The 18,779-nt window shown below is 40.6% G+C and overlaps 1 protein-coding gene across 4 annotated transcripts in view; it reads left to right on the top strand.

The window, feature by feature from the left end:
• Positions 1-15,461, top strand: part of ERLEC1 (endoplasmic reticulum lectin 1) — a 30,735-nt gene extending 15,274 nt beyond the window's left edge. Inside the window, exons 9-14 of one of the 4 annotated variants that reach the window (XM_084623787.1) lie at positions 401-562; positions 1,730-1,789; positions 4,189-4,310; positions 5,105-5,182; positions 5,292-5,367; positions 15,321-15,461. In XM_084623787.1, the coding sequence (XP_084479913.1) occupies positions 401-562; positions 1,730-1,789; positions 4,189-4,310; positions 5,105-5,182; positions 5,292-5,367; positions 15,321-15,332 (510 nt within the window). In that variant the 3' untranslated portion in view covers positions 15,333-15,461. Of the gene's footprint in view, positions 1-400; positions 563-1,729; positions 1,790-4,188; positions 4,311-5,104; positions 5,183-5,291; positions 5,368-9,089; positions 9,619-15,320 lie in introns of those variants that run through there. The other 3 variants (XM_084623786.1, XM_084623789.1, XM_084623788.1) reach the window with 3 other exon arrangements.
• Positions 15,462-18,779: the final 3,318 nt, after the last annotated feature.

The raw sequence follows: 18,779 nt of genomic DNA, 5'->3' as shown, positions 1-18,779 counted from the left end.
CTTTTTTGACCTCTGTTCTTTCAGCTATTCTTAGATGCAAGTGTTTAACACACAAAACAGTGAAATAAATGGCTGACCTGTTAAGTTCTTGCACATTTATTAGCTGCTTGTCTCATTTGATATTTATTCTAATACTTTTCAACACGCCGTTAACTAGTATGTGTTTAGTAGAGGATATAAACACATTGTGGGGAGGGATAGCTCAGTGGCCTGAGCATTGGCCTGCTAACTCAGGGTTGTGAGTTCAATCCTTGAGGGGGCCAGTTAGGGATTTCGGGCAAAAATTGGGGGTTGGTCCTGCTTTGAGCAGGGGGTTGGACTAGATGACCTCCTGAGGTCCCTTCCGACCCTGATATTCTTTGATATGTAGACTCTAAATATGTCTGAATTTTAATTTCAGGAAGAAATACATTCAACAAAAGAAGAGAAATTTTCCTCCATCCATAAGCCAGTTGCTGTTGGATCCCAACAGTTGCTAACTGTTGGAACAACACACATCTCCAAATTGACTGATGACCAACTCATAAAGGAATTTCTTAGTGGTTCATACTGCTTCCATGGGGTGAGAAATAAACTGTGTACAATAGCACTTATTAAATGCATATTTGTTTCACGTTTCAATTCTCCTTTGTGGACTTGGATAGCTGAAAAATTTCTGTTAACTCAGACCTGCTGCTTCTTACATCAGTGTTTTTCTCACAGTAATTTTCCAGTTACTAGAGCTTGACCTGAAGGTTTTATCTTCACTAAATTCAAAAGCTAACTTAATGTTTTGTTTTTGTTATTTCCAGTCTGAAACTCTAGTAGTGTAATTCTACCAAATGTGATGCTTCTGTAAGATGAACTGAAAGACTATGTTGTGTCTGATAAGATGATAGGTATATTCTTTGAAGACCACAATAAAAGTCATTTCGTATCTTTCAAGTGGATAGCCAGAATGCCACCTCTGATCCTCAGAAAGGTTTCTGAACAGACCTTAGTCTTTTTGTCTTGTCCACTTGGATCAAAATATAAAATTAAATGCTGTACTTAATAAGAATTTGTCCACCTTCTGAAAGCCATAGTTTTGTACTGATTTGGTAAATGTTGTAATGGTGTTCTTAGTTGCTAAATTATTACTTTAACAGAATTGAAAAAAGAAATATTTATAGAAAGTGGAACAAGAGTCTTCAGTAATCTTACTAAAGGATCTCTTTAGCATTCCAGTTTAAGTCCAAATGAAGTTCAGTCTTATGTAGTAAAGCATGGATGGTGAGATAAGTGGGTGTGGAATGTATTAAGGAGGGAAGTCTTAAACACTGCTTTTGGAGAATGAAATATGTTAGAGATTGGAAGGAAAGGTAGGAGTGTAAAGCTGAAAGAGAACTTTCTCTCTCTCTCTTTTGATTCTCCCCAGTAAAATAGGAAATAATGGGTAGCCAGTTTTGGAAAAGAGGGCAGGAAGGCCAAGAAAATTGGGAGGGTAGGTAGCAGAGAGAGGGAGTCCATGACTACTGCTACGTCTGAAAGAGGAGGAAATACAAAAGATTCAGGAAAAAGACTGAAGGAACACACTGTATTGGGTACTTACAGCTTTCCAGGGGTTCATATGTAGATGGTGCTGTTGGTGGCAAATAATCTATATAAAGCAGTGATGCTCCATATTACACAGTTCTGAAGCTACAATAGGATAGCTGAGAAAAGAATGTATTTCACAGTATTTGAACTCTATTCCCATTTCTTTTTCCAGGGTGTTGGTTGGTGGAAGTATGAATTCTGCTATGGCAAATATGTACATCAGTATCATGAGGTATGTTAAATAACAGTTGATCTTCTGCCACTAGATGGCTAACAGTTGCTTTTATGAATGTGCTCATGAGCTGGGGCAACAGAAATCCACTGGTAAAGAAACTGAAGGTTGCATCTTTCTGCAGACTTTGCTCCATTCCTTACTATTTAACTGTCAATATAAGTGATGTTGTGACAGGTGCCTTAGAATGAGTGAAAATAGTCCTTCTGATTCAAAGGTTGGCTTTGCAGTACCAATTGATGTATTTTTGTCTTGCAGACTTAAATTGAAATTCATTTTAGTATACAAACTTGGAAGTACGATGACTGTTCTAATGCCAAAATTAACCATTTAATTACTGGTCATAATACCAGAAATGTCAAGCTCATACACTCCTCCATTGTACCTGTCACATGATCTATTTACATGAAAGGACAGACTATAGGAATCAAGCTATAGGCTTAACATTCTCTTATTTTGACTACCTAACTGAGATGGTTGTTACTATTTCCCCACCTCCTTATTAGTGTCAAAAATATTAGACTCCTTTGGTACGTCTTACAGGATTTTCAGTGTTTTTTCTATAAAACTTGGTTTACACCACACTTATGCTTTAAATAAATTTGTGAATGACAAGAGTGTGGGTGGCAGATATTTCATGCTGCTTCAGGGAGCATTAACTTACGTGCAGATGTCCACCATGCACAGGGGATGTAGTATGTCACTTGATACTGACTCCTTCCTCTTTTAACCCAGGGAAGCCCTTCTGCTGCGTGAGGGAAGAGCACTATTCCCTTATGTCCCTTCCCTTCCCCTGAGCTGAGTCTGCATCAGTCATGAAAACAGAGGGGATCATTTTGTCCTAGATGTTTGTACAGATCTCTTTTTTGAAAGTGACAATATTTTTGAGATGATGCGAGTCCAAGCAGAATTCCTTTCTCTTTTGTCCCCAGTTCACTTGTCAAAGCAGATGTTTCACTGTCGGGTCCTGCTTGATCTCGCATTGCTAAATCTTGTAAAATCAGCTACTGTGTCTGGGTTTTAGGAAAAGAACTAATTTTACAAGCTGTGCATGGCTGCTTTTTAAGATGCTTTCTAGTATCAGCATACATTTTTGGGCCAGTGTATAAGATATATAATCTCTACCTGAACAATTTGCTATGGGTTGTTTGGGAGAGAGTGTCCAGGAGAAATGTGCAGTAAGTATGGTAAATCTGACCAAAAGAGAGGAATTTAGCCTCTAATTTACAAACAAGCCATAGGAAATGTTCTTTTCACCATATCCCCATTCTATATACTAATATATATAAAACTTTTTAGGGCTTGTGTACACAAACAGTTTCTGGCAAGCTTACATGTGATTCTGCTCCACACTAGCCTGCTGCACACTAGCTGTCCATATGGAGCCTGTTGATGCGCATTAAGAGTTCAGTAGTGCACTTTGATCTAGCCCCGTTTCAAAGCAGATTAGGCTATGTCTACACTTAAAATGCTACAGCTATGTTGCTGTAGCACTTCAGGGTAGACTTTATTACAATGGGGTTCTCCCATTGCTCTGGTAAATCAGTCTCCTTAAAAGGCAGAAGCTAGCTCAACAGAAGAATTCTTTCCTCAATCTAGCACTTTCTACATGGATACTTAGGTCAGATTTTTCATACCCCTGAGCGATGTAGCTAGGTCAATCTAATTTTCTAGTGTAGACCAGCCCCTAGATCAAAACTCACTAACTGTTAATGCATCTCAGCAGGATCCATGTGGACAGTTAGCATGCAGCAGGCTAATGTGGAGTAGATTCTCAACATAGCTTGCCATAAACTAAAACTTTGTGTAGAACAAGCCCATAGGCTATGTAGTTTAACCAGGCCAAACTCCTGACTTCAGTGGGAGAAATTTTATGTCAAGCTGGCACAATTTCAGTTTATGCAATGAAATGCAGGCGCCGCCATTAATCAACATCAGAAGTGGTCAAAACTAAGTCTCTTTCTATAGGACAACTCTTCTGGCTGTTGAGGCATACTTGTAAGCTATTGTAGGTAAAAGCGGCAAAGAGTCCTGTGGCACCTTATAGACTAACAGACATATTGGTGCATAAGCTTTCATGGGTGAATACCCACTTCATCAGATGCATGCAGTGCTCCAATATGTCTGTTAGTCTGTAAGGTGCCACAGAACTCTGCTGCTTTTACAGATCCAGACTAACACGGCTACCCCTCTGATATTGTAGGTAAGTAAATGGTGCTTGCATAGCTGTTCCTGATTGCAGCAGCAATGTGGTGTAGCCAACAATTAGCTGATAAAAGATTTTCGGATTATTAAAAATTTGACTCCCTAATACTTCTCGTCTTTAAAGTGATCTCTCTGCAGCAAGCTCATTAAAGCTCATGATACAAGATTTTTATCATCGTTTTGTCTTATTTTAGGATAAGGAAAGTGGCAAAACTTCTGTAGTTGTCGGTACCTGGAGCAAAGAAGAACACATTGAATGGGCCAAGAAGAATGTTGCTAGAGCTTATCTCCGAGAAGATGGTATGCAGACAGTTAGGTAAGGGTACAGTCAATTAGATTTTTGACTGGATAAACCTTAGGTAACACGTTGAAAAGATGAACTTGTTTGAATTGTTGTTCAAAAACCATTTAGGTACTGAGAAACGGTTCTTAGCACATTGGTTGTAAAGTTAATATTTCTCGTATTGAGTGCTTAGAGCCAGTAATGATTAAAGTAATCAAGTCCCTTCCACCAGAACCACTCTGGGCATGTCATCTAAGTGCTAGAATTGGTTTCATATTTATTGCTGCAGAGGAAGGGAAATGGAGAGGCTTAAAGCTGTAGGCTAAGGGCTTGTCTGCATGACCCCACAGTTTGAACTATGGATATGTGTTAACACAAACCTAGGTATCCACCCAGGGAAGCTACAGCACAGCAGGCTACTGAACACTGCAGTTCACACCCCCACAGTCCAAACTGCAGGGCCATGTAAATTATAGTCTAATCAATACACTAAACTATCGGAGTATGTTGAATAAGACACTCATTTCACTTAAAATACAAAAGAAGCTATTTATAATTCAACATCTGCCTCTTGGGTGTGATGCAGGAGAATAGTATTGTTAATCACAGTTGTATCTGCTTCTATAGAAGTAGACAAATTAAATGTAACTTGTCAGTGTTTTCTTCCCGTTTTCTGTTTCCTCATGTATATTTAAGTTTCTTGCATTTGAGGGGGCGGGAGTGTTTGAAAGGTCTGATTACTCAACTCACAGCTTGCTTTTGGCATTTAAGGTGATAATGTTGTCGGAGTGTTCAAATTCTTGTCTAATTTCAAACCTTTCTGGCAGAGTGGTATCTCATTTCTATGGTAATGGAGATGTTTGTGACTTAACTGACAAACCAAGGCAGGTGATTGTGAAGTTGAAGTAAGTTACATTCTTAACTAAACCATCTAGTCATACGTTTTTGTCTCTTTACCCACTACTAGAGTTCTGTGCTTTTTGGAAGACTTACTCAAATCATTCCTGTTTTTAGGTGTAAAGAATCTGATTCCCCTCATGCTGTAACAGTATACATGCTGGAGCCTCACTCCTGTCAATACATTCTCGGGGTATGTAAATATATACACTTGAATTCACTCAGCCCACAGTCCCTGCCTAGCTAATGGGATTTCTCAAGGTGCAAGACTTCAGTTAAAGAAATAATGCATGTTCAGTTTTGACATGGCCTTTTTAACTTGCATCTGCCAGAGATTTAAAGCTACACTAAACAGATTTTTACTTAACAAAACCAGAGTTTCTGCTGCATAGGTTGATGACTCCACCACTACTACTGGAAGCACTCCGGAAATCTGTGCTTTTTGTTCCTTGTTGCTGTTGTAGGATTAGTGATATAGTCAGCCATTGCAGTGAAACATAGAACCCTAACTTATGTCATAGTTGGTAAGCACAGGGCCAGATTTTCAGATATTTGAAAACAAAATGTGTGTATTTGTAAAGGTGGTGTCTGCACATAATAGCTTGAGCTCTTAAACTGATCTTATTTTAATACATTGTAGGTAACCTTCAATAATGCATTCAGAAGAAAAAATAGTTCTAAATCGTAAACATATTAAGCCTGGAAAAAACTACATCTCAGTTACTTTTTCATTTGCTGTGTGAGGCATTCAGCATATTATTAAGCTAGTCGGATTTTCATGCTTCCAGCCTCTAAATAAAAACTGATTTGATTTGATCAGGCCCCTGACAAATATGGCTCAATATTGTTTTTCTGAAAATACCAGTTAGACTCATTCTGGTTGAATGAGTGCACTCTTTGGTATGATGGAAGATAGCCTAAAATTAGAGATGGAGATCTAGCTCCCTTAGGACATTTTAAGTGTATCTCTATATAGCTGAATTCTATCTCATGAAAAAAATTCTAACATCAGAGTACAAGAGCATCAGAGTTGGTGCTCAAATTATTATTTAAAATGAAAATTAAATTACAATAACTCAATCATCTAGAATTTTCTCTAAAATAATCTATTTTTAAGCAATTGTAACAAATCTCAATTTCTTAATGAACTGGAAATAACCTCTTATAGTATCTGGACAGAATACGTGATCCATTGTGACCATGCCTACATTTGTCCAAATTCTAGATCGTGATCCTCCTGTTGCACATCAACAAAAACTTTTTCAAATTTTAAATCATTTGTGTATGCTGTTTCAGAGTAACAGCCGTGTTAGTCTGTATTCGCAAAAAGAAAAGGAGTACTTGTGGCACCTTCGAGATAAATTGGTTAGTCTCTAAGGTGCCACAAGTCCTCCTTTTCTTTTTGTGTATGCTGTGGTTGCTGAAACATCTCTAATTGTGCAAAGTGAATTTACTCAGAATCCTACAAGAGTTCTTAAATCCATTAAATTGTGACTGGCTTTTAATTGCAAAGCAGCCAAGCATCTTTAAAAAGGAACCTATGAAGTAACATAGTCTTAATTAGATTTATATTCAGGTGTTTTAGTGTTATATAGATCAGAGAGAGCCAGTAGCCACTAGTTTTGTGAACCCCACTAAACAAGCAGAGTACTTCTAATACAGTGGAGTGCCCCTTGGGGGTGGGGTGCTGAGGAATGTTCGGCAGGCATAGCGGAGCCCGAGCCAGCCCCCACAGGAGGAGAGAGGGAGCGCCACCCAGCCCTGCTCTGCCTCCGGCTCCCAGCCAAGGCCCTGTCCTCAGCCCCTGGCCACGGCCCTGCTCCCAGCCCCAGCTGTGGTCCCGGCTCCCAGGGGCGTGTGGACAGATTACATTATGGGTAAGTGGGGGCACGACATAAATCGTTTGGGAACCACTGTTCTAATAGCAGTGGAGCTGTTAAGTAATATCAGTCTGAACTGTGCTGACACTATCAGTTATTCTTAGGGTTTTCAGTTTTAAGTTCGACCTGATAAAACGACCTTGGAGCTATATATTCAGTTTAGTTTTGAGAGCAGTTGCAAGTACACTAATTCACACTGTGACAGGACCCTTGGGGTGCAGCATGGGACTGTGGGACCATTGTGCCTCCTTAACGCTCCAGCCTGGGCTGTCTCTCACAACGCTTTGCTAGTGACAAGCAGCAAACCACTCCAGGTGCTGTTATCACTCAGTACAACCGCGTGTAGAGCCCCATGCCCAGCTAGATTGCATGAATGTTCCTACAGCCACTCATGCATCACACAGAGAAAGGCACCAGCTAAATCCCCTCAGCTCCCAGCCTGGTACCGCAGGACTATACCATCTTGTGCTGCTCAAGCTGAGCAGTGCAAATTTATTAATTGGTTCACCACTTCATCAATGGAAAATGAATACACACCAGCCTTTGTAAACCTGAGCAAGCACCCTTACCAAACACTTCAGGCAAACTCACTGGTAAAGATAAACAGTTAAACAAATTTAATGACAACAAAAGATAGATTTTAAGTTATTATAAGGGATAGGCAAAAAGAGTTAGTTACCAAAAGAAATGAAAATATAAGCATGCAGTCTAAACTCTCAACCCAATTAGACTGGGCAACATCTAGATTAAGCAGTTTTTCTCACCCCACTGGATATTGCAGTCCTTAATATACAGATTTGTCCCTTAAACCTGGCCAGTTTCCTCTGTTGGAGTCTTCAATCTTCTTCTGAGTGTCTTTGTTGGGTCAGGAGAAAGGCCAACCATAGGGCCCCTGTGTTCTGTTTTATACCCTCAGTCCCATGTGCTTGGAGACCACAAGTCCAGGCATGTCTGGTGGGCATTGCTGAGTCCCCAGGCAAGGTTGAGCAATTCCCCTGGTGTGGCTTTATGCCGGTGAGTCATTGAATTGTAGCTCCTCTGCTGGACAATGGCTGGTGATGTCTGTACAACAGCACCCACCCGGGTGTTGTTTACCTCCCTTGTCATTGTCTCTGGAGAGCTAGTATCTGGGCGCCTCCCAAACCCACAGCATATTTTAGTGACAACCATACAACACATTCTCATAACTTCATATGCATTAATGATATACATATTTAGATATTCTACATATTTCACCAGATCATAACCTTTCCCCTGATACTTCACATGGCCTGCTTTATATGCAAAGCAATATAAATTCTGTATAACAATTCTATACAAATGAGGAATGTGGGGGTTATAGGATGCTCCCCCAAGGTATAGAATGTCTCACACACTTGCCCTGTCTTTCTTAAGAGAAAGGAGGGTGAGTTATGGTAGTTGCCTGTAACTGTTTTCAGACCTGCATAGATCACCACTTGAGCCGTGAACTAAAAGTACTAAAGCTTTTTAGAACCTTCTGATCCCAGAATGGAATGCTCTGCATTCTAGATGTTTCAAATATGGAGTCAGATGCTACATGCTCAGGAGAAACGTAGAATTTTGCTATTACCAGATCTCCTATCAAGCTATCACCCTCTCTTTAGCCAATCTTTAACTCACTCACAAGTTAGTAAGTAACTTTCAAAAAGTCATTCCTACCACTGGATTTCAGCATGTTCTGTCTTGTATGGATCTCAGACGTTAAGTTCTTGAAGGCAGACTCCTTTTGTGAACTCTTGCACTGAAAACATAATTGGTGCTAAGCGAATCGTGTCAATCTGCATTTGTTTTGGGAGAGTAAAGCTACTTTGATTTCATTACTATAAATAAATAACTGCACGTACAGATTTCACAAATACAAATAACTGTCCCAAAGAGTTATAAAAACAGTGATGCTTAAGTCAGACAGTATGCCCAAGTTACTTTCTTATGCATTTTCTTTTGTAAACACTTGACAATATTGTGTTTCAAAGTACCTAACATTTGGTGCGGGGGGGTCGTTGTTTTTGTTCAGGTGGAATCTCCAGTCATCTGTAAGATCTTGGATACAGCGGATGAAAATGGGCTCCTTTCAGTGCCCAGTTAAAAGAATAATCCAGTCTGTGAATCAGATTCACAGAAAGCCAAGAGATACTCGCCAGCCAACCTTTCCAGCAGAAATATATATATATATTAGATGGATGGACTCATGAACCACTTTGTGTATATCTGTGTGTATATAAGAGATGGATAAACTTTTAAAGATTAAAATATTGTCTTGCACCTTTAATTTTAACTGAGTATTGAAAGTTCTGCATAGATGTTGTAGGACATCTTCCTCTGTAAGGTGTAAAGCATCAACTTCAATAATAAAAAAAAAAAGCTCAAACGAGCAAGGTCCCACTCCAAGTAAAGAGTTCAACAGCTGATCTTTAAAGAGAAGAGACTAAAAACTGGCCTCTTGCCTCAGGGTTTCTACAGCCTCTAATAACTAAGCACCAGTGGTTTTGTCCTGTTGTAATGTGAAAAAGCAAAATACAACTTTAGCACCTATGTTGCCTCAATTTTTAACAGTTGAACTGCATTTTTATCATAGTCGTCTTCCGTGTTATCTTTTCCTCCAACTTTTATGCCAGCCTTCATTAATTTTTCCAGCCTTGGCTGCCCTCCAGGATCTGTTTCTGCTTTTACAGCTACCGATTGCACAGCATTTCTGCTGAGGTGGGTTAAGTATTATTCCCTATTTTACATATGGGGAAACTGAGCCACCACAATTGAGACAGCCGAAGACCTAGAAAGTCTGTGACAAAGCACTAAACAGAACATAGTCTTCTAATCTCTGCTTGTATGAGTTTAAACTGTGGGTAATACTCCTCTCCTGGTCATCATTCCGATATGTATGGAGACTTTGAGGATTATCATTGCACTAACCTTTCGACCCTCTTACTGGAGGATACAAAATGGCAGCCACGTCATTTGTTCTGTCATTCCTAAAGCATCATTTAGACCTTTTTGGGGGGGAGGTCACCTGAATTATTAAGTGAGTGTGTGGCAACTTCATGTTGAATTATGAATTTCTAGAAGTAAATTGAAATAGGCTAAATACTCAAAAGCCACTAACTTAGAACTAGGTATTAGAACTACGTTATGACTGAACTGTTGACTTTCATAGAAATATAGGACTGGAAGGAACTTCATTAGGTCATCTGGTTTAGTCCCATATACTGAGACAGGACTAAGTAGGCTATCCCTGACCAGTGTTTGTCTAACCTGTTCTTAAACCTCCCATCACAGAGATTCCACAACCTCCCTAGGTAATTTGTTCCAGTGCTTAACTACGCTTACACTTAGAACGTTTTTGCTAATGTCTAAACTAAACCTCCCTTGTTGCAATTTAGGCCCATTACTTCTTGCCCTGTCCTTAGTGAATAGGGAGAACAATTTATCACCCTCCTTTTTATAACCTTTTACGTACTTAAAGACTTATGTTCCCCCTCAGTCTTCTCTACTCCAGCCTAAACAAACCCAATTTTTTCAATCTTTCCTTGTAGGTCATGTTTTCTAGATACTGAATAATTTTTTTGCTCTCCTCTGGACTTTCTCCAATTAGTCCACATTCTTCCTAAAGTGTGGTGCCCATAACTGGACACAGTATTCCAGTTGAGGCCTTATCAATGCTGAGTAGAGTGGAAGAATTATGTCTGGTGTCTTGCTTACAACACTCCTGCTCATACATCCCAGAATGATGTTCACTTTTTTGCAACAGTATTACATTGTTGACACACATTTAATTTGAGATCTACTACAACCCCCACTTACTTCCAATTTTGTATTTGTGCAGTTGATTATTTCTTCTTAGGTACAGTACTTTGCATTTGTCCTTATTGAGCTTCATCCTTTTATTTCAGACTATGTCTCCAGTTTGTCAAGATCATTCTGATCCTGTCCTCTAAAGCACTTGCAACCCCTCCCATCTTGGTATCAGCTGCAAACTTTATATTATATTAATTAGAACAGTACCCAGGACAGATCTCTTGCAGGACCCCACTCGATATGCCCTTCACTTTGACTGTGAACTATTTTAATAACTTACTCTGAGTATGATTTTCCAAACAGTCATTCACCAACCTTACAGTAGGTTTGGCTAGGCTAGATTTCCCTAGATTGCTTTTGAGAAGGTCTTGTGAGACAGTATCTAAAGCCTGACTAAAGTCAAGATATCACATCTACTGTTCTCCTCTCCCTCCCCCCCAAATCTACAAGGCTTGTTGTCCTGTCAAAGCAGGGTATTAGGTTGGTTTGACATGATTTGTTCTTGACAAATTCATGTTGAATATTACTTATCGCCTTACCTTCTAGGTGCTTACAAATTGATTGTTTGCACCATTATCTTTCTGGGTACTATAATTCCCTGGGTTGTCTATATTCCCCTCTTTATAGATAGGTACTATATTTACCCTTTTTCCATCTTTTGGGATCTCACATCCGCCATGAATTCTCAAGGACAACGGCTAATGCCCAAGAGATCTTTTCAGACAGCTCCTTAAGTATTTTAGGGGCTGTGGATCAGCTAGCTTATAATAAGCTGCTTCTGATTTTGGGAATTTTACTTGTAACAGATCTGTTTCCTGCAGGAATTAAATTAGGTACAGGATTTAAATGAAGAATCCATAAAATAGATGGCACAGCTTGTAAGTAGCTACCCATAGTGCTAGTCTGCCAAACACCCCAAGATTAGGGGAAAACTACAAATATTTATACATTGCTAACAGATCACTAAAAATGAGGCATTAGAGTGAAAGGATACAGCAGATTTTCAGATGGAATCACTAGAGTAGTAATTTGATGCAGCTGTAAGCTTCTGAGACCTTTGAATTTATATTATTGGTAGAGGAGGGGATTAAAGTATTTTTGAACAACGTTCATGGAAACTTTCATACCCCAGCCCAAACTCTACTACTACTACACCTTTTAACAGAATAATGAAGAAAAAACTAAGCTGTTTTAGTCATGCAATTATTTATTGTGGGTAGGGAGGAAGGAGGAGCACTCCCTCTCCTGTGAGCTAGTACAATTTTGCTAGGCTGTATTAAAGTGTATTTAGTGCCTGTGGAATACACTGTGGTAACATAACTAGAAATGAAGTAATCCATCAGTAACAGTACTTGCTCTCTAACAGTCCCCTGCCCACGTGCCTCAGCACTGACAGAGACCACTTTGAGGCCTAAATGAACAATTTTGGCTCTTTGCCCATGCAGTCTTTGCATCTGCAGTGAGATTGCCAACAAGTGTGCCCACACTAATTGTAGTATTTTTTTGGACAGGTCAAAATTGATAAAACATTGCAATATAAACAAAACATTTTCCAAACACTTTCAATGAGCCAACCCCCCTCCCTCAGCTGACTTTAAAATGTTAATTGTGACAGAGTTAGGACTTCTGATTGTCGCTCTTAACTGATAAAACACCCAGATCCAAAAAAGAGAAATTGGTATTTATTGAGTAAACACCAGAAAACACTGGCAATGGGTACTTGTATCTAAAGGCTTGTCTACACTGAGCAGTAATGTAATGGTGGTGTGACTTCTAAAGCACCCAGAGTTGCGTGTTAATTAGCCCATGTAGTGCTCATGAGCAGGGTCTAAAGGTTCCTAGTGTGCTTTAATATAATGACAGTTGAGTTGGTACTATGTTAAAGCACACTAGGGAACAGTATTCATTACAGTATATATAGAGAGAGCCTTGGAAAAACTCAAGATTGTTTGATGTCTACATGAAGCCAAAAATAAACTCTGAAAAATTAAATTTATAAACCCAAACCAGCAGAAGCCCTATACACAGTTAAAATAATATGCTCTCATGTGCAAACATGAGCAATTTCAGGTTTGGGTGGTTCTGACAGACTGAGCAGAATTGACCAGCATTTCTCAATAGTTCAAATAAAGCACCCACATGCTGCTGCTTTCCTACAGATATTGTGCAAAGTGTATTTTGAGTTTATCACATGGATTGCCCTACTGAAACTTGCCTTCCCTTTAATGCCTGATCAGTGGCACTGTACCCTGTAATAACTGAAGCAGAACTAATGGGCTGGTTTCCTTATGGAATATCATGAGAACAACTAACTTTGCCACATCCCAGATGTCTGCAGTTTTCTAAAGATGGAAAAAGTAGTATGTGGACCTGTGTCCAGCTTAGATTTCACTTCAGTTTTGAGTCCTTTCTCTTTGTCACAGCCTTGTGCTTTGTGACCCATCTGGGATGGGTGCTGCAGGCTCCCTTCTCCATCAATCACAATGTTACTAGAGAGAATGGTAGAAAATAGTTTCTGCCCAGATGTGAAGAGTGTTTTTGAAGTTATTTTATGTCAGCTTCATAAAAAGTAGATGGAGCAGCAAATGTCACATCACAAATGCTGTACAAAAGCCAGGGGGGTTTTAAAGAAGGGAAACACTTGTTTTACAAGTCATCTAATAAACAGCGATTTAAAAAAAAAATTTGCACAAACTGCTGCTGTTAAAACAAGAGAGAAGAAAATTATAAAGAAATACTGTATGCCATTTAGATGAGAGATTAACCTAATCTCATAAATGGTCACAGTACCCTTTAGCTTGGTTCTTACCAGTGACTCCTACATCCATTACCTAGACACTATTTTACTGTTGCTATCCAATTCCATTCACATGCACCCACATTTGTGTATGACATCCAGAAGTAGACACTACCCTGACTCTTAAGAAGCTGCTTTATGTCTGCCAAGGCTAATTCCCCACTCTGGCACTTCGAGTGCGGAAGGTGGGGGGCCTGCAAGGATTCTAAAAATTTATACTGGCTACTCTGGGCTTGTATTAAACTCCCAAAGTTACAGCTTTTCTCTGACCTTGGCTGGGTAAATGCTGCCATCACCAAGTGCAGAACCCTTTGAGAGCCCAGGAAGGCACACTTGGGAATTCCTTCCTGTGGGATACCCCCAATCTCTTTCACACCCCCTCCAGCTGAGAAAGACCCAAAAAAAGGAAACCAGCTAATTAAACAACATGTGCACAAACCTCTTAAGACACAAAAATCTAATTCTGTTCTTAAAAAAGGTAAATTTTATTTTAAAAAAAGAAAGAAAATACATCTGGGAACTCAGGCTATTGCTAGATTTTAAAAGAGCAATTACAAGGATTAAGCACCAAGAATAGCTTTCTTGAGATCGAGCTTAAAGGTTACAAGCAAAACAAAAGCACCTGGGGTTAGCACAGGGGAATCCACAAGCCATAACAAAATAAAAGGGATAAACCTAATCATGTCTTCCTAGACATTTCCTGATCTACTTACATATCTGGGGTTTTAAATGAGTAGTTTCTAGGTTTGATGCTGATGATTTTTTCATACCTGGCCCCAAGCTTCTTACAGCATAGCTGCTGCCCTGTCCAGCTCACCCCAGGAGACCAACAAAAGACAGACAAAAGGGGAGTCTTTGTTCAATTTTTAAAAGTTCTAGCCTTCCCATTGGCTCTTTTGGCCAGGTGCCCACTCACTTCCTTTTACCTATGCATAGCAGTGAGACTTTTTAACCCTTTACAGGTAGAGCAATTAGAGAACAGCCACTAAGAGGGATTTTATCGCTACTGGCTGGCTGGGTGTCCATAAAAGGGAGCTATCCTCCGCCGTTTCATTTATCACTATGTCATACCACTCTATCAATAAACCCAGCCTCAAAGGACCCAGGAGGTTCAGCCCAGTGTAAGGGTGCCATAAAATGTGTACAGAGGTTTATACACCTCTCCCCTTCCCTACTGCCAGTGTTGAAGAGAAAGAGAATGTGGGCAGGATGCCAGGCCAATCCTGGGTTACATTTTTGGCTCCTTGTGGGATGTACAGGACAGTATAAATTAGATCAGTCAAATATCCGGTTAGACACAAATAAGTGGCCTGATTTTTCAGAAGCACCAACAAATGCAACTGTAGGGAAAGGGTACTGCAGGTACAGAGCAGGCCTCTATTATTTAGACACCTGAGAATGGATTTAGGGGTCTAACTTTAGGCACCCAGGTTTGAAAGCCTTAGGCCATAGTAAATGCACCAACAAACAGTGCTAGGTACACACAGTGGCCAGTCTCAAATGCAAGTCTGCCGATAGATGTACCTTATAAGGGATACTGTTATGTACTTCCTATTAAATTGCATACCCATTCTTAAGGAACAGTAAGTACTTTACCAAACAAATTCTGTCAACAGGTGAATAAACTAATTTCCCATTTGCATGTGTCTCTTACAGGAAGAGAATTAGATGCCAACAAAAGCTTTTACCAGCCATCAGTGTGAGAAGTGAGCCTTCCTGAAGGTGTAGCACCAGCTAGCTGCTTAAGGATTTCCCGCTCTCTTGGAATTAAACCCAAGGGACAGAGGATGTCAGAACAGTCATAGGTGAACTTTGAGAGTCTCCTCTAGAAGGCTGTCTTTGGGGGACCCACAGCAAAGGATATGGATCTGTAGGGAACAAAAGCCGCAGTCCCATATGGTGCCACAGTGGCAACAGTAGCTGTTTCACATACACATACAGTGTTGCTGCTGTTGGCTCTTCTCTCCCGGGATGGGCAGGGAAATCGCTCACATGCAGGGATGGAGTTAGAGTTCCTTGGAGTAACTAACTCCCACATGGCTTGCTGTTCAGATAGACACTGGGCTCTGAAAGGAGCATGCTACTGAAGGCAAAGGCTTCTTTGGCCCTGTGCCAGGAACTCCCTCTCCCACGCTCTGGGCCCACATTGCCACTGATGTGGGGCAAAGGGGCATCCTGAGGGGCGGAGGAAGCAAGCATCAGAGTCATATAGGTCCACTAGCATCTGCTCCTCTTGAATTCTCTTAGCAGAGAGGACTCTATAGCCCTAACGTATTAAGGGTATTGAAATCTCAGCCTAATTGAGATTTTTTTGTTTTAAGTATATTTAAAAATAAATGAGGACGAGAAAATATTTTGTGGTACTGAATGTCAGACTGAAAAGCTGCAGCAAGTCTATTGTTGCCATGTTCAAAGACTAGCTGTGCTATCTCACAAATACATTTCTATTAAAGCAAAACAGAGGATTTGAGGAGGAGAAACCGTTTACCTTAGATATTTCAAAAAGAACCTAGTAATAAAGATATGAATTATTGTAGCCCACAAATCATAAAATTCACACAGGTGGTTACATTTGCCATCAGCCCATAAAGCAATTAACTAAAGTATTAAAATCCTGGGGGTTGAATCAGTAAGTGATGGAGTTCTCTTATGCAATATCAATTAGCTCATTCGAATTATGCTCATCCCTTGCCATATCCTGTTCATTGAATGGCTGACTAAATACTTCTATAGGAAGGCAGGATTGTCTGGCTATGTAGACTCCCTCCTCAGGCCCTACGCTACCAGCACTCCCAGCTACCTTCGAGACACCACTGACTTCCTGAGGAAACTACAATCCATCGGTGATCTTCCTGAAAACACCATCCTGGCCACTATGGATGTAGAAGCCCTCTACACCAACATTCCACACAAAGATGGACTACAAGCCATCAAGAACACTATCCCCGATAATGTCACGGCTAACCTGGTGGCTGAACTTTGTGACTTTGTCGTTACCCATAACTATTTTACATTTGGGGACAATGTATACCTTCAGATCAGCGGCACTGCTATGGGTACCTGCATGGCCCCACAGTATGCCAACATTTTTATGGCTGACTTAGAACAACGCTTCCTCAGCTCTCGTCCCCTAACGCCCCTACTCTACTTGCGTTATATTGATGACATCTTCATCATCTGGACCCATGGAAAAGAAGCCCTTGAGGAATTCCACCATGATTTCAACAATTTCCATCCCACCATCAACCTCAGCCTGGTCCAGTCCACACAAGAGATCCACTTCCTGGACACTACAGTGCTAATAAACGATGGTCACATAAACACCACCCTATACAGGAAACCTACTGACCGCTATTCCTACCTACATGCCTCCAGCTTTCACCCTGACCACACCACACGATCCATTGTCTACAGCCAAGCTCTGCGATACAACCGCATTTCCTCCAACCCCTCAGATAGAGACAAACACCTACAAGATCTCTATCAAGCATTCTTACAACTACAGTACCCACCTGCGGAAGTGAAGAAAGAGATTGATAAAGCCAGAAGAGTTCCCAGAAGTCACCTACTACAGGACAGGCCTAACAAAGAAAATAACAGAACGCCACTAGCCGTCACCTTCAGTCCCCAACTAAAACCCCTCCAACGCATTATTAAGGATCTACAACCTATCCTGAAGGATGACCCAACACTCTCACAAATCTTGGGAGACAGGCCAGTCCTTGCCTACAGACAGCCCCCCAACCTGAAGCAAATACTCACAGCAACCACATACCACACAACAGAACCACTAACCCAGGAACCTATCCTTGCAACAAAGCTCGTTGCCAACTGTGCCCATATATCTATTCAGGGGACACCATCACAGGGCCTAATAACATCAGCCACACTATCAGAGGCTCGTTCACCTGCACATCCACCAATGTGATATATGCCATCATGTGCCAGCAATGCCCCTTTGCCATGTAAATTGGCCAAACTGGACAGTCTCTACGTAAAAGAATAAATGGACACAAATCAGATGTCAAGAATTATAACATTCATAAACCAGTTGGAAACACTTCAATCTCTCTGGTCACGCGATTACAGACATGAAAGTTGCTATATTACAACAAAAAAACTTCAAATCCAGACTCCAGCGAGAAACTGTTGAATTGGAATTCATTTGCAAATTGGATACAATTAACTTAGGCTTGAATAGAGACTGGGAGTGGCTAAGTAATTATGCAAGGTAACCTATTTCCCCTTGTTTTTTCCTACCCCCCCCCCCCAGACGTTCTTGTTAAACCCTGGATTTGTGCTGGAAATGGCCCACCTTGATTATCATGCACATTGTGAGGAGAGTGATCACTTTGGATGGGCTATTGCCAGCAGGAGAGTGGGTTTGTGTGTGTGTTGGGGGGGCGGGGTGAGAAAACCTGGATTTGTGCTGGAAATGGCCTAACTTGATTATCATACACATTGTAAGGAAAGTGATCACTTTAGATAAGCTATTACCAGCAGGAGAGTGGGGTGGGAGGAGGTATTTTTTCATGCTTATTGTGTATATAAAAAGATCTTCTACACTTTCCACAGTATGCATCCGATGAAGTGAGCTGTAGCTCACGAAAGCTTATGCTCAAATAAATTGGTTAGTCTCTAAGGTACCACAAGTACTCCTTTTCTTTTTGCGAATACAGACTAACACGGCTGTTACTCTGAAACCAGTTAAATACAACGTGGAACAGATTGTTTAGCACAAGTAGTTAACACATATTTCAAGGAACCATTCAAGATGAAACAGCCTATTCATACCCTCTGGTCATAGGGAGGAAAGGGGGAAGGGAAGCAGCAAAGGGAAGGGATTAGTGGGTTATAGATTGTTGGAATAAACCATAAATCCACTGTCTTTGTTCAGTCCATTATTTTTGGCATCTAGCAGAGTTATGAATTTAAGATCCCAGGCTCAGCTTTTGAAAGTGTTGCGTGGATTTCCTTGGAGGATGAGGGCGGATAGGTCACCACCACTGTATAAACTGTCACAGCACCGCTTAACCTGCGCAATATTGACATTGTCCAAACAAAATCCCGTGGTTCATGACATCAGGGATGACTGTCCTGGGCATGTTCCACTTT

The sequence above is a fragment of the Lepidochelys olivacea genome, assembly GCF_965140295.1.
Source record: "Lepidochelys olivacea isolate rLepOli2 genome assembly, chromosome: 3".
Lineage (NCBI taxonomy): Eukaryota > Metazoa > Chordata > Testudines > Cheloniidae > Lepidochelys > Lepidochelys olivacea.
The sequence above is the reverse complement of the archived record's forward strand: the minus strand, read 5'-3'. Positions and strand labels throughout refer to the sequence as shown.